The 15372-nt window shown below is 49.5% G+C and overlaps 1 protein-coding gene across 1 annotated transcript in view; it reads right to left on the minus strand.

Moving 5' to 3' along the window:
- BRF1 (BRF1, RNA polymerase III transcription initiation factor 90 kDa subunit) overlaps positions 1-15372 on the minus strand; it is a 62281-nt gene that overhangs the window by 14084 nt on the left and 32825 nt on the right. The window contains exons 5-9 of the mRNA XM_008574272.1: positions 7079-7228; positions 5660-5753; positions 4208-4334; positions 3417-3456; positions 3236-3328 (exon numbers count right to left, since the gene is read on the minus strand). Of these exons, the coding sequence (XP_008572494.1) occupies positions 3236-3328; positions 3417-3456; positions 4208-4334; positions 5660-5753; positions 7079-7228 (504 nt within the window). The remainder of the gene's footprint in view (positions 1-3235; positions 3329-3416; positions 3457-4207; positions 4335-5659; positions 5754-7078; positions 7229-15372) is intronic.

The following is a 15372-nucleotide window of genomic DNA, read 5'->3' on the forward strand; positions in this document are numbered from 1 at the left end:
TGGCCGGTGCGCTCACTGGCTGAGCGCGGTGCGGCCGGTCTCAAAAAGGACAAAAAAAAAAAAAAAGATATTTAAGATATCTTACTCTGTGTTTTAGACCGCTTTGCTCTAAACATGTTCCATGTAAAAGTCCATGGTAACACTGCATGTCCTATCTCGACAAATGTGTCCCTGGGGAAAAGCATCTTTGTTCCCAGACAAAAGGGGACCTGATCCTCCTCGACAGGTTAGGGTGCTCTCCACAGAGATAAAAGTCCATGGTAACACTGCATGTCCTATCTCGACAAATGTGTCCCTGGGGAAAAGCATCATGTTCCCAGACAAAAGGGGACCTGATCCTCCTCGACAGGTTAGGGTGCTCTCCACAGAGACCCACACCGCCCTGTGCAGCTTTGCCCTGTATGAGCAGCCTCTCAGAAATGAGCCCCCGCCCCGCCCTGCGAAGGCCCCACCGCCCATGGCGACATCCACACTACACATACTTTTAGTACTGCCATAGAAGTACCGCCAGAGTCCAACCTCCTGCCCCAGCTCTACAGGGACAGGTCACAAGCCTCTCGGCCTGGTCCCTGCAGCAGCCCCACCCCATGTACCTCTGCCCCCAGTGAAAACCACAGCCCTGCCCTCAGCCCGCATGTCCTAATCCAGGACGCCCCAGCCAGCAGCTTGCCACTGTCCCCCGGCCACACCGGCCTCCCCGCTGTGCCCCACAAGGCAGCACAGAGGTCGGCCCCCTCAACAACACGCATGAGGCAAACTCCACCAATAATAACGACAACCAGGAATGGGAAGAGGAACACGCCCATCTTGTCACTGTCACAGCAGGTGCAAATAGATGTGTGTGTTCAAGAAACTGAGGAATGAAAAAAATCACATGAAGAAAACCACTAGAACAAAAGCACAAACCCAAGGTTCAGAGAATGCCACATAAAAAAGGCTTAGCGATAGAAGTAAACGAGCTTCCTACAACTACTAAAATTGTTCCCTAACGATGTTGGCAACAAGTGGGCTGGAGCCACATCTACATGGACAGTGAGGGTGGGACACGTCCACACCCACCTGTGCCCAGGGTACAGGGCACCCCCTTCCCTAGTGCCCTCAGTGCGTTCAAACACTGACCATGCACAGGCCACCAACACACAATGACACCACACAGAAGAGGAGCAACAGCTTCAGGAACGCTCCCTGCTTATAATGCAGGGATGTGGAAGTTAACGACAAAACCAGGAAACAGGCCCCATCCCCCAAAACTCTCCCACATGGAAGAGAACACACAACTTGAGACTGAGAACCTGAAAACACTTCCTAGCAGGACCACAGGCCATAGCTAGAACATCGCCGAGGAGCATTTGCTGCCTGCGCATGTGCAGCCACCAGGACACCAGATGCATCAACAGGCAGGTGACTGGGAGCTGAAGACAGGAGCAAAGCTGGGAAGAAGGATGGAAGTTAAGGGCAGAAGTCACAGCAGAACTAACGAATAAATGCAAAGGCTGTTCATTAGGAAAATTAACAACCTTGCTGGGGAAAAAAAAAACAAAATAAAAATATGTAAAATAAGAAATGATAAAAGAAAAAATAACCCCAGAAACAAAAACATCAAGAGCATCAGGAAACACATTGCTCAGCTCTTCATATGGATGGGACAGGCATGGGGCATGAGCATACACAAGACCAGGACCCAGGCAGGCTGGACATGGGAAGCCCTGGACACAAGCCACGTTCATTGGTGCAGAGGACCCCTCCACAGACCTGCTGGCATCTGACATCTCAGAGATCAGGGTACTCAGTGTAAACAGACAGGTGGGCATATCCTCACCTCACAGATAAGGTGGCCCTTGGCCTAAAGCTTGCACCTGTGTCCTGAGGCGGCACCGAGGCCTTGTGCAGAAGCCAGGGGACGTGCCCACAGCTGCCACTGCAACTCAGCAAGGTGCTGAAGGGCCAGGCAATGGACTGGACTTGAGAAAGGAAAGAGGGACATAAAAACTAGTGAAGAGTGGTGAAAGAATAACTATTTGTAGAAGACATAATTAATTACTTGGAAAACCCAATGATAAATTGAAAAATACAAAACGTGATAAAAGAATTCCTAACATGTAAGAACACAAAGTCAGCACACAGGAGTCAGTACCGTTCACAAGCAACAAGCAGTTGTAGGCACAGCAAGAGGAAAGACACCGCTCACGACCGCAACAGAGAAGGCAGTGGGGCCTGGGTGATGGCATGCCATGGGGCTTAGCACACGGAGGAGAAGCCCAAGAGGAAAAGAGACGCCCGCTCTCAGGGAGGAGGCAACGGGGGCAGCAGGGCAGGGGTAGCAACCACGTGCTTAGCTGGTGGATGAACAGAGTGCTGGGGGCAGACTAGAGCATCCCAGGTTCACAGGAAAAAGTAAATGAGCTGCTGCAAAAGCACAGGGCATGAGGAGGTGCCAGCCCCTCCTCCAGACTTTCCATCTCTGACTAAGTGGCAGGCTCCAGACACATGGACAGAGGCATGGGAGGACATGGGCCTGAGCCGTTTCCAATGCAAGCAGTGCCTGTTGGTAAGGGTGGTGGTGCCAGGATCAGAGAATGGTGCACATCTCACTGTCCCCAATACAGCTCTGCGCAGACCCAGAGCACTAAAAAGGCAGATGGGAATGTTCCTTCACTACTGTGCATCCCAGAAGAGAAATGGAAACTGTGTGAGCCCACAAAGATCTGTCTTAGAATGTGCGCAGCAGCCCTGAGAGGCCCCAAACTGGACTCTGGACATGTGTGGCCATAGCACGTGGGACAAGCACTGAGGAGCAACCTGTACCCACAGCCAGCTTTCAACAGCCCTGGAAGCAGCCTGAGCACTGGAGGACACAGGGAGGGAAGAGGCCTCAGCCCCCAGGGCTACTGGGAAAGGGTTTCTCCTGTAGGCAGCAGCGGGAGCCCAGTGTGAGAAGAGTGACCCAGGACCCCAGCTGGCAGGGGCCACAGAGCAGCTCAATAACAAGGGCTGGAGTCTCTAGCATGGTGGGTGGTGAGGGGTGTCCAGGGAGTACCTGGACATTCCGGACAGTGTCAGGGCCAGGAAGTGACCAGTGGCCTGGGGCAGGAGCGGGACCCTGACATGTAGGACTATGTAGCCATGGAAGGGGTGACAGGAGGGGTTGGGTCAAAGGTCAACGAGTGGGGGAGGTGCTGGTGGGATGGCTGGGGGGCATTCAGACTACACTCCTCAGGAGAGGGGAGGGACTCACCATCTTTTGTCAGGCTGGCGAGGGCCCCCTTTGCCTTTGGCCGGCTGTTTTCCAGTTCAATCTCAATTGCATCCTGGTAACTGGATATTTCACCTTAAACAATAAGTTAAAGAAAAAGTAGGCACAAAACCAATTTTTCTAACAGAAGAGAAGCGTCTGTACGGGAGGATGGGCCGGTTACCTTCAACTTCCTCCAGCTTTTTTGACAGGACTTGTTCAAGCTGAGAGAACAAAGGACAGAATAGTTAGTGAACCGAGCTGCATTGGTGCCCCATGGCCTCGCTGGCAGCCAGCCCCTGGTGCCCACACAAAGGTAACAAGCAGCATGTCAGAAAGGTGCTGAGAGACAGAGCCTGGGCCTGGCCCCTGGAGAGAGGCTGCTCTTCCAAGGAGCTGTGCAGGTGCCTGAGGGAAAGCCTGGGCCCCGGCTACATCAAGGCTGATGACAGGGTGTGGGACCAGCAGTGACCACCGCCCTGCCCACCCGCCTGTCCATCTCTGAGTGTGGCACTGTTTCCTGCCGGGTCCCTGGCTGGGTCAGAGCTACGCACACAAAACCATGACAGGAAACACAACTTCAGCAGTGGCTGGCTCCAGGTGGTGAGATGGGCACCCTGTTCTTCTTTGGACTTCTGGTATATTACAAAGTACACATCACTTGTGGAATCCCCGTTAGAGTCTAGCTTGTGGGAGCAAAACCAGAACTGAAGCACTTCTGTCGGGAGGCACTGGGAGGCTCCAGGTGCGGTGGCCCAGGAGCCCCTTACCTGAGGCCCGAGCAAAGTGACACATAGGCCCCTGGCTGCCCACGTGCACACACCTTGCCTGCACGCAGACCGAGGCAGCCTCTATAACTAAGCAGCTTGTTTTGAAATAAGGACAGATGTGCAACGGTGGAGCTGCCCAAGCCACAAGACAGTCAAGTGCGGGATGGGCGTGGTACAGCTGGGCCAGGCAGCAGGACAGTGCTACCTGCTTCATCCGCAGCTTTCTCTGTCCAGCCGTGTACGAGGGAGGGTCACATTCCTCCTCCAGGTCGATCTTCATAAACTCGTCAATGGTCAGCTGACTGGTGGGGGTGTCTTCAAATTCTGTAAGCCTAAAACAGAAAAGTGAAATGGAGCCCAGTGCCCCAGAAACAGCACTTAAGACTGAGTTTACAAGACAGTCCCTCCACAGGACCCAGTGCCCTGGTTACACTCAACTACAAGCCTAGGCCCAGATGCTTTCTAGCAGCTTCTCAATCCCCACCCAATCCTGCCAGTAGCCTGGGTTCCTGGGAGCAAGGCCCACAGGCTCCTCATTGCTCCACACGTACGTCCCCACGGTCCTGGTTGGAAGGCTCAGAAGGCCCCAGGAAGAAGGAGGCCCAGCCAGAACCTCCACCTGCCCCACAGCCCAGGCAAGCAACGCAGATAGGGATTCTATGCTCTGCAAACAACAGAAGCTTAATTCTCATCCACTCCTCTACATTTCACACAATCTTCAAAATGTTTAACAAAAAATTTTTTTAAAGAGAATTAGAGGTCGAATATCTAAAGCAAAATAATTTTCCATCTGCTTTTGGAAACTGCCATAGGATATGAAGCTTAATTCTCATCCACTCCTCTACATTTCACACAATCTTCAAAATGTTTAACAAAAAAATTTTTTAAAGAGAATTAGAGGTCGAATATCTAAAGCAAAATAATTTTCCATCTGCTTTTGGAAACTGCCATAGGATATGATCTCAGTGGAAAAAGAGCAGTCAAGTGTGTAAGACTTGCAATAAACTCAGCAGCAGTCGCAGGTCTGCAAGCACCTCCCACCATGTCAAAGTCACACTGATCATGTCAAAGTCTATTACATGAAGCTGTTGTTCCGGAAGGGCTGTGAGTTACCAGTTAACACCGCACACCAAAGCAGGAGTGCAGAGCCCCGCCCTACATCTGCCTGCCTCATGTGCCTTTAGGTTAAACACACACATTGGTCTCTTGCTTGACCCTAGCCCCCCACCGGCAGACAGGTCATCTAGGCTCTCAAAGTCCAGGGTGGGCCACACCAAATAGGAGACAGACAAAACCTCTCGCTAGTATGTCAAAAACAGCGTCTGCCAGCTTCCCAACTGGGAGTTAGGGCAGCAGTACAAATCACCTTCCACCTTAACTCAGACAGAAACGCTGAGATCAAAAGAGAGGGGACACCTTCACTAGACAGGGCAGGCCCCAGAAGGTCTGGCAGGGAACACTCTGGAGGGAGGCGGGGTGCCCACCAGCACACCCAAGCTCCTGTGCAACCACAGCCAGGCTGGGTCCTGGGCAACTGGTGCTACCACACTGCCGGGGCCAGGGGCTGAGCAGAGGCAGTGGGGACTTTGGGAGGCAGCAGCAGCTCCAACAAGCAGGCCTCACCATGGTCCCCATGCCGTGACCTAGAGCCACCTACCTCTTACGAAGCGTGGACTCACACACTTTGACCACGCTAATGACCTCTTTGACAGTTCTCCGGAAATCATGCATTCTGGCTGCAACTAGAAGTGCTAGAAAGGAACGAGAGGGGCCTTGTAAACCTGAGCCACGGCTGGCAACTAAGAAGACAGAATACAGAAGAGAGAATGCTTCTGTGTAGCCCAGGGTGGCCACAGTGACTGACCCCACACACAGGAAGATGATGCCTGGAGCAAGATGGGTCTGCCCAAGGCAGCAGGAGCCTCACCTGGGTGGCCACTGCAGGTGAGTGAGGGGCTGACAGGGGTGCCCACCCTTCCCTAAACAGAGACATTACACAGGGAACTTCTGGACAGTGAGACTCACTACCTTATTTTGGGTGGTGGCTACATCACATTCCATTTTTAAATACAAAGAGAATTAAAATAGAGATTTCAAGAATTTCACGTAACTCATCAAAGCAAAGGAGCTAACCCTGAGGTGGCTCGTGTGTGAAGCACTGGTTGTGATGGGAGCTGAGGGTTCTGACATGGCCCGGGTTGAGGAGGAAAAGAGGATGGGACCACAGGGGATGGCGACGTGTTAACCAAGGTTGTGGTGGACCGACAGGCCTGGGATTGCAGTGCAAACATGGAAATCAGGTTTTCAAATGGAAGTGCATCAGGCAGTATTAATTCTGCTGTTAGCCAAGTGTAGGAACACTGGAAACTGTGGGCATGGAGGTAAGGGGCACCGGAGGAGGAGTGAGGGCCCTGCCAGCTCGAGGGGGCGCCTCCTGGGCAGGGGGCTCTGGGTCCAGGGCTGGTGTAGTCAGCCAGACCATGCCCATGCCAACCCCAACAGCACCCAGAGCAAAGCACAAGGATTGTCTATGGCAGCTGCAACCTGGAAGGGTCCACAGGGGCATGACAAGAACAGCTGCCCTGCTGATGGGGGCAAGGGGGAGATTAGCCGGAAAGCCTGGGCACCCTCTGCAGTAATTACTCGGTGTCTCAGATGAGGGGCCACTCTGTTAATCATGCCAGAGAGCTGGGCACCCTGTGACCCTGGGCATGGCTGGCCACATGGCCACTCCCCCGAGAGTGGGCAAACCCAAGAAGCCAGGTCGAAGCCCTCAGCCTTTGAGAATCCTAACGCTCATCTGGAAGCATCCTGTCCTTCAGCCTCTGAGGGTCCTGCAGAGGCCAACAGGGTAAAAGGTGGAAGTCCTTAAGGGCTGCGGACCCTGGCAGGCCGTGTCAGTGCTGGGCACGGGAGGCAAGGAGGTAACTCTTAGTGCAAGGCCAGCTCTGCAAACGTGTTCTACAACCCATGGGCTCAGCCTGCTTGCAGTCAGGACAGAGATACTACTGCAGTGGCCAATGAGGCCAGTGTGATTCCAAGTCCCTAGGGAAGGTGGCCAGGGGTCCCAGTGTACCTGCTCCGCAGAGGCCTGAGGGGCGGCGGCCCGTGTGCATCCAGTCCCTCTTCATCCTCTGCAGCAGCCTCAGGGCAGTCATGGACACCTCGTGGTTCTTCTCCCCGAACTCCAGCAGGTGGGCAAAGCGCGGGATGTACAGGCAGGGGTCTGCAGAGAGACAGCCCCTCAGCAGCAGCCTTGTGCCCACTGGTGCCAGGATCGCTCTTCAAAAGGAGGCTTTACAGGGTGCTCAATAACCAGACAGGGCAAACAGAACAGCCTGGAACACCTGCACCCTGCTCCTCCCCGATGCACAGCCTCCCTTCTCGGCTGGAGCAGCCCCTTGCAGACGCTAACGGCCACCCCCACAACGTTCCCTGGGATTCTCAGAGGGGACCGATGGTCCAACAGCAGGGCAGGCGTGGGAACTTCATGCAGACCACTCTGCACCCGCTGGTGGCACGTGGTGACTCCAGGGGGGCAAAGGGCATGGAGAGACCATATGGTGTGCCCAGGTTGGAGTCTGGGGCAGTCTGGAGCTACAGTCCATTTCTACCATTTAAAAAAAAAAAATCTGGTGATTTGGTTGCTAAAAAAATATTACTGGGAGGAAAATAAGAGTTATTTTAAAAACAATATAATTGTTTTCAATAAACATAAGCCATTAGAGCTAGGGATTAACAGTTGTTAAAAGATCTCATCCTCATTTGGGTGGGGCTTTGGCATTGTTTAGTCCTTAAAATAGATAACTAAGTTTAAAAATACTGGTAAATATTTCAAGACAAATATGTCAGGAGACTGGGGTAGGGGCAGGAGAGGCTTGAGCATTTCATCCAGGAAAGAAAAAAGAAAACAATGTGAGATTATAACAAACCCGAACAGAAAACACATGACATGGGTTCAATTCCCTGATCAGCTTGGACACAAAGGCACCAGCCAGGACACACTGTTCACAAGAGACACTGAAGGCGCACAAACAGGTGAAGAACAGAAGGCTGGCTCGGCAGGCCCCGCAAGGCCCCACAGAAGGGGCAGGGCCACAGTGACGCCCTTGGCTAGCGTGGAGTCACAGGCAAGAGGGTGTCGAAAGGGACTTGGACCTCATACAATGGAAAAAAATTTTTTAAAGAAGGTAAACAGTCCCAAATCTGTAGGCAACAGTTATAGAGGAAGAATTAAATGAATCAAAAGCACTGGAAACAAATTTCAAAACCACAGAAATAGGAGATTTTAACATAGTTCTCTCAAATTTGACAGACTAGTTAGGGGGAAAAAAAAGACTGCAGAGAGAATTTAACAATTTAAAATTCTGCACCGTACAGAGTAGTCATTCTCTCCCAAAGTCTGTGGAACAGGTATGAAAATGACCGTGTACTAAAGGACAAAGAACCTCAAAACATTCCATTTAACGGCGATCTCACGGGCATGTCCTCTGACCACAAGTGCAATAAAACTAAAAATTAGCAAGAAAAAGATAAACACAGCCCTCTCACTTCCAAACACTTTTAGAAAATTTAAGAACAATCCTTTAGGCAACTTTATAGACTTAAATACTTGTTATAATTAAGGAAGAAACTTTGAAAATAATACAGTAAGTAGCCAAATGCTGGAGAATTAAAAATGAACTAAATAAACTTAAAATAGGCAAAAAGAACTAACAAAGAAAAAGAAGTGCTCTGAGTTAAATGTGTCCCCAAAAAGTTTGTGTCCTGGAAACTTGGTCCCCACTGTAACAGTGTTAAGAGGGTGGGAAATCCGATTATGATCATTTGAAAGGGGTGGAAATGGAAGTGGCACCACTCACCATTAACTCTAGAGACCCACTAGCAAAATGTTTACTGCCTGTCCCCACCACTTTATGCTCTGCTGGTCTAGAGGTCTTGGTTCTGGAGGGAGGAATGCTTCCATCAGGAGACACAAAAATGATCCCACTGAACTGGAAGTGAAGGCTGCCACCTGGCCACGTTGGGCTCCTCCTGCCTCTGAGTCAGCAGGCTCAGAAAGGAGTTGTGGTGCTGGCTGGGGTGATCGGCCCAGACCACCAAGGGGAAGTCGGACTCCTACTCCACAATGGAGGTAGGGAAGATTATATCTGGAATACAGGAGATCCCTTAGGACGTCTCTTAGTACTACCATGTCCTGTGATTAAGGTCAATGGAAAATTACAACAACCCAATCCAGGCAAGACTACGAATGGCCCAGACTCTTCAGGAATGAAGGTCTGGGTCACTCCACCAGGTAAAGAACCATGACCAGCTAAGGTGCTCGCTGAAGACAAAGGGAATACAGAATGGGTAGTAAAAAAAGGTAGTTATAAATACCAACTTTGACCACATGACCAGTTACAGAAACGAGGGTCATAACTGTCATCCCTATTGTGCAAAGAATATGTTTGTGCATCAATACATATGGCGTACATATATTAAGCAATCATCTTTGTTTTTGGTCCCCTTATTCTTATCATGTAACACAAGACTTGCTGACTTTATATTAGTATTTAAGTATTGTTAACTTTACGTTTGCATTTAAGTCATGGGATATCAGGACAAGAGTAAAATCATCTGAGGACTCCACCTCCTGGGAAAGGGACTAACGCATTTTTGGTTGTATGCAAGATAGATGCATCATGTTAGGCAGAACTATTACATTGTTATCATCCCACTTGGAGATTAAGTATGGTTTAAGGAGATAAACACAGACACCAAGTTCTCAAGAGGTGGGCTTGAGATGGTTAATTTTAGGTGTCAACTTGACTAGATTAAGAAATACACAGAAACCTGGTAAAGCATTATTTTGGGGTGTGTCTATAAGGGTGTTTCCAGAAGAGATTAGCATATAGGCCTGAGTGGACTGGGTGGGAAAGATCCACTCTCAGTATGGGCAGGCACCATCCAATCCACTGGGGCCTGGAGAGAACAAAAACAGGATAAGGCAAATGTCTTGCTCTGTTTCCACTGGAGCTGTGATATGCTCTTCTCTCCTGTCTGTGGACATCAGAACTCAGGACTCTTCAGCCTTTGGGTTCCAGGACTTACACCAGTAGCACCCATGGCTCTCAAGCCTTTGGCCTTGGACTGAGAATCACACCATTGGCTTCCCTGGTTCTGAGGCTTCCAGACTTGGGCTGACCTACACTGCTGGCATCCAGTTGGCAGATGGCCTATCATGGGACTCCTCAGCCTTCACAATTGTGTGAACCAATTCCCCTAATAAATCCCCTCTCACATACTTATATACGTACTGTATTGGTTCTGTCTCTCTGGAGAACCCTAATACAAGAAGTAAACAAGTAAATTACCACTATCAAGAAAAGAATAAAAACAAAAAAAAACCCAGCATGATACTGGCATAAAGACAGACACATAGACCCATGAGACAGAACAGAGAGCCAGAAGAGAAGCCTCACACATGTGGTGAAAAGACTGACAAGGGCCAAGAAGACCCAGGAGGGTGAGGCAGTCTCCTCAGCAAGCGGTGCTGGGAAAAGTGGATTTCCACATGTAGAAGAATGGATATAACCCTTATCTTACATCACACACAAAAACCAGCTCTCAGCAGATGAAGAACCTAAACATAGGACTTTAAACTATAACAGCCCTAGAAGAAAACGCAGGGAAAAGCTTTATGATACTGGTCTAGGCAATGATTTCTTGGACATGACACCGAAAGCACAGGCAACAAATGCAAAAATAGACATATGGGGCTACCACAAACTAAAAAGCTTCTGCATGGCAAAGAAATCTATCAACAGATAGAAAAGGCAAGCTGCAGAATGAAGGAAAATATTCACAAACCGATTCGCTGCCCACATCTGTGCTCGGCCTGAGCGGCTAGGCCTTAGTCACGCCATGTTGGTGAACATAGAAGAGCTGCAGCACCAGGTCATGCCAACCAGGTACAGTAGCTGCTGCAGGTAGCCCTCTAGTAGCTCAAGACCACCTTTAGCACAGTTTTCCAAGAAACCAACATTCCCAACAGTCACCACCACCACCAGATGATGTGTGCTCCCCACAACACAACTGCCACGCCACCCAACTTCCCTGCCACACTGGCCATGTTCTCCAAGCTTTGCACCTCCAAGGGCCCGCACAGCAGCAACAGCCCCTAGATGGCCGTGGCCTGCTCCCCACCCACAGCAGACTTTGGCCCCTTCTTGGCCTCATCCCCTCCCAGCCACCAGGGACCCTGGATCCTGGCCTCTTCCCCCACCACCTTCCACCGCCTCCAATGCCCACACCCACAGCTGGAGCACAGCAGGGGGCACCCAGAAGGAAGCCATGGCAGTGCCAGATGATGTCCACTGACCAGTCACTGAGCTGTTAAGCCGGGTTCTGAACATGTTCCTGCATGTCAAAGTTTTGAAAACCAGACAGGTGCTGGGCTGGAGCTGGAGGAAGTCCAGGGTTGTGGGGACACAGGAGAGCCAAGGAAAGGGGAGCTGGGAGGGCAGAGGGTTTCCTGAAGATTACACTGGAAGATCTGGACCACTGGGTCCTTTAGGAGCTTCTCTTCGGGCAAGTTTTTGTCTCTTTTTAATACAAACTGTAATACATATGAATATATAAATATTTTTTAAAATTTGCAAACTATATATCTGACAAGAAGTAAATATCCAGAATATATAAAAAACTCCCACAACCCAATTACAAAAAAAGAAAAACCTGATTAAAAAACAGGCAAAAGACTTGAACAGACATTTCTCCCCAAAAGATAAATGGTCAACAAGCACATGAAAAGATGCTCAACATCACTAATTATCAGGGAAATGCAAACCAAAACCTTGAGATACCACCTCACATGCATTAGGGTGGCCACTATCAAAAAAACAGAAAGGTAGGGCCAGCCCATGGCTCACTTGGGAGAGTGTGGTGCTGACAACACCAAGTCAGGGTTAAGATCCCCTTACCGGTCATCTTTTAAAACAAAAAAACCCAGAAAGTTGCAACTGTCCTGGTGATGATGAGGAGAAAGTGGAAGCCCTTCATGCTGTGGACAGGAAAGTGCAATGGTGCAGCCTCTGTGGAAGATAGGATGGTGGCTCCTTGGAAAGCTAAACATAGAATTCCCACATGACCCAGCAATTCCACTTCTGGGAACATACCCAAAAGAATTGAAAGCAGGCTCACAAAGGGATATTTGCAGTCTTATGGTCAGAGCAGCCCTACTCACAATAGCTAATACATGAGAGCCACCCAAGTGTCCACCAGTGGACTAACGAATGAAGAAAATGGGCTCTATCCATACAATAGAATATTATTCAACTTTGAAAAGGAAGGAAATTCTGACACATCCTATACCAGGGATGAACTTTGAGGACATTATGCTATGTGAAATAAGCCAGTCACAAAAGCACAAATGCTGTATGATTCCACTTACGTGAGCAGTCAAACTCACAGAAACAAGGAGAATGGTGGTTGCCAGGGGCTGGGGAGAGGGGAAAATAGGGAGTTCCTGTTCAGTGGTATAGAGTTCCAGTCGTGCAAGATGAAAAAGTTCTAGAGATCTGCTATACAACAATATATATGTAGCTAACAGCACTGTACTGTACACCCAAAAGCTGTTGAGGGTAAACTTATGTGTTTTTTACCACAATAAAAAATAGATAAAACCTAGACCTACTACTCCAAAATGATTGATACACAAATCTCTACCAAGCCTAATCGAGAGAAAAAACATAAATGGGCATTAGGAATAGGAAAGGGGCTGTGAAAACTGAGATGGAGATTTAAGACACTGACCAACCAAGTACTGTGCGTAACAGTATAACACATCTAAAACTCAAGATGAAAGGGATGGCCTTTTTCTTTTCTATCAGAGTATAAGAATTTTTAGAAATTCAAATCCTGTGACACCTCCCAGGTCAAGATGCTGACCCCATGGCCACCGGGCAGACCCCTGGAGGAAGCTGTCTCTCAGGTGTGCTGTGCAGTTGTAACCCCTCCATTCTCACTGCATCCACACTGTGTCAATCCCTTTTTGCTGGTGGACATGTGGACTGTTTCTATTCCGGCCATTTCTATTTTTTCCTGAAAATTGCTTATGCCCTTTACCATTTCCTGTGAAAGCAGACGGTTGGGACAGAAGCCATGGCCACCATGGCCAGCCCATCTTTGCCAGTGGACTTCTGACGTTACGACATGCTGCCACGGTTCTGTGGACGTGTCTTTGGTGGGCACAGGCACATATCTTCTCTTGGGGCTTTCTGGGCCCCAGCGCATGCACCACTAGCTTTCCGAAGCAGTTAGGCACCCCGAGTCTCGCTCGTACCAGAAAGCATGAGTTGCAGTAGCTCCGCGTCCTCCCTGACGCTTGATCTCAGCAGCCTTACTCAGTTCCACCACTGGGGGAGCTCAGTGACACCCCAAACACCAGATAACTAATGCTGCGAGCATTTTTCACTGCTCACCTTGGCAGTGTCTGTTCATATCCTTTGCCCATTTAAGGGGAAAACTGTCTCCAGCCTTTTTCTTCCTGACTTGTAGTTCTATTCTAGGTGCCCTTTGTTGGAAATACGGTAAATATCTTCTGAAAGAGATGTCTTCCTAGAGAACATTTGCTAAAATTGAGTAGGTGAAAAAAATGAATAGACCAATACACACGGAAGAAACCCACAGCTTGTGCTCGATTTTTAGGCAAGAGTTAGGGTGACCTAGGATGTGTCCACTGACCAGTCACTGAGCTATTAAGCTGGGTTCTGAACACATTCTTGCATGTCAAAGTTTTGAAAACCAGAAGCATGGGAAAAACATAGGACTTCTTTATGTAACCTTGGGTCAGGAAGCCCCTCCTAAAAGCAAAGACTCCAGAGTTGCACATCTGACCCCAGGCTCAGTTGTGCACCCACTGCGTGTCCTCAGGCTGGTGACACCACCTCAGAAGTCTGGTTCTCTCACCTGCAAAAGCAGGAGTCTCACATCACCCAGCTCCCAGGATTAGCCCAAGGCTGCCAAGAGCCTGTGCATGGAGAGTGCTGAGGACACGAGTACGGGGCCTGGTGACATCCCAGCAATGCCCACCAAGAACATCACTAGGCAGGACACCGGACATGATGTCCCAAACAGAAAAAGTCACAACACACAGCCATTACGAAAAACAGTATGGAGCTTCCTCAAACAACTACAGATAGAGCTACCATATGATCCAGCAATCCCACTACTGGGCATATATCCAAAGAAATGGAAATCTTCATGTCAAAGGGACACCTGCACTCCCATGTTCATGGCAGCTCTATTTGCAATAGCCAAGTTATGGAACCAACCTAAGTGTCCATCGACAGACGACTGGACAAGGAATATGTGGTATATATGCACAATGGAATACTAGTCAACCATAAAAAAGAATGAAATTCTGACATTTGCAGCAACATGAAGGAATCTGGAGATTATGTTAAGTGAAATAAGCTAGACAAGGAAAGAGAAATACTGTATGTCCTCACTCATAACTGGGATGGGTGGAGGAAGGGAGGAAAGGAAGGAAGAAGGAAGGAAGGACCAAAACGATATGCTGAACTTTCAGAAGGAGAGAACAAACCTAAGGATACTAGAGATGGGGGGAGGGAGGAAGGTGGTTTGAGGAGAGACAGGTTGGGTAAAGAGCATACAGAAAAATGATTTGTAATAACGAATATGCTCCTAATAAAAAATAAAAATGAAACATATATACATTAAAGACTAAAAAAAAAGAGAGAGAAAGTCACGACCCAAAGACAAATGCAAAGGTTATGTCTGACACATGATAGAGGCAGGAGAGCATCCCCAGAGTCCCCAGGCTCTAGCTGAATGCCTGGGACCTAATCCTGACTTCTCCATCCAGCAGCTGTGTGATTTTGAGCACAGCGGTCACCTCTCGGTGCCTGTCCCTCAAGGAGAATGTGGGGAAAAGGCCGTCCTGCCTGGTCAGGGCTGACACAGGTGGGCTCTCAGAGCAGGGTGAAGTGAGCTACCTGTGAGCGTTTCCTTCTGGCATCTGCAACTATCTACATCACAAGGTGTGTTTGAAGAAGTAAGAAGAGTATCAACAATCCAATAAAAATGGTAAAGGGCATAAACAGAAAATTCAGAGAAAAATGCAAGTGGCCAATACACACAGAAAACACCCTCAACGGTATTCACAATTAAATCAGCGAAGCCTGGAAGTTAGGCGGGGCGTGACAAGGCTTGGGAAACGCGCGTCGCACCCAGGCCCGCAGAGGAGCTGCCCACCCGCAACCCCCGGGGCCAGAAAAAAGGAGACGGCCCAGCCGTCCTCCAGGACCAAGGCCACCCAGCGCCTGCCCGGGCCGCGCGCCTGCGGGGGGGAGGGGGGAGCGCGGG

This window comes from Galeopterus variegatus, unplaced genomic scaffold, assembly GCF_000696425.1.
Source record: "Galeopterus variegatus unplaced genomic scaffold, G_variegatus-3.0.2 Scaffold1026, whole genome shotgun sequence".
Classification (NCBI taxonomy): Eukaryota; Metazoa; Chordata; class Mammalia; order Dermoptera; family Cynocephalidae; genus Galeopterus; species Galeopterus variegatus.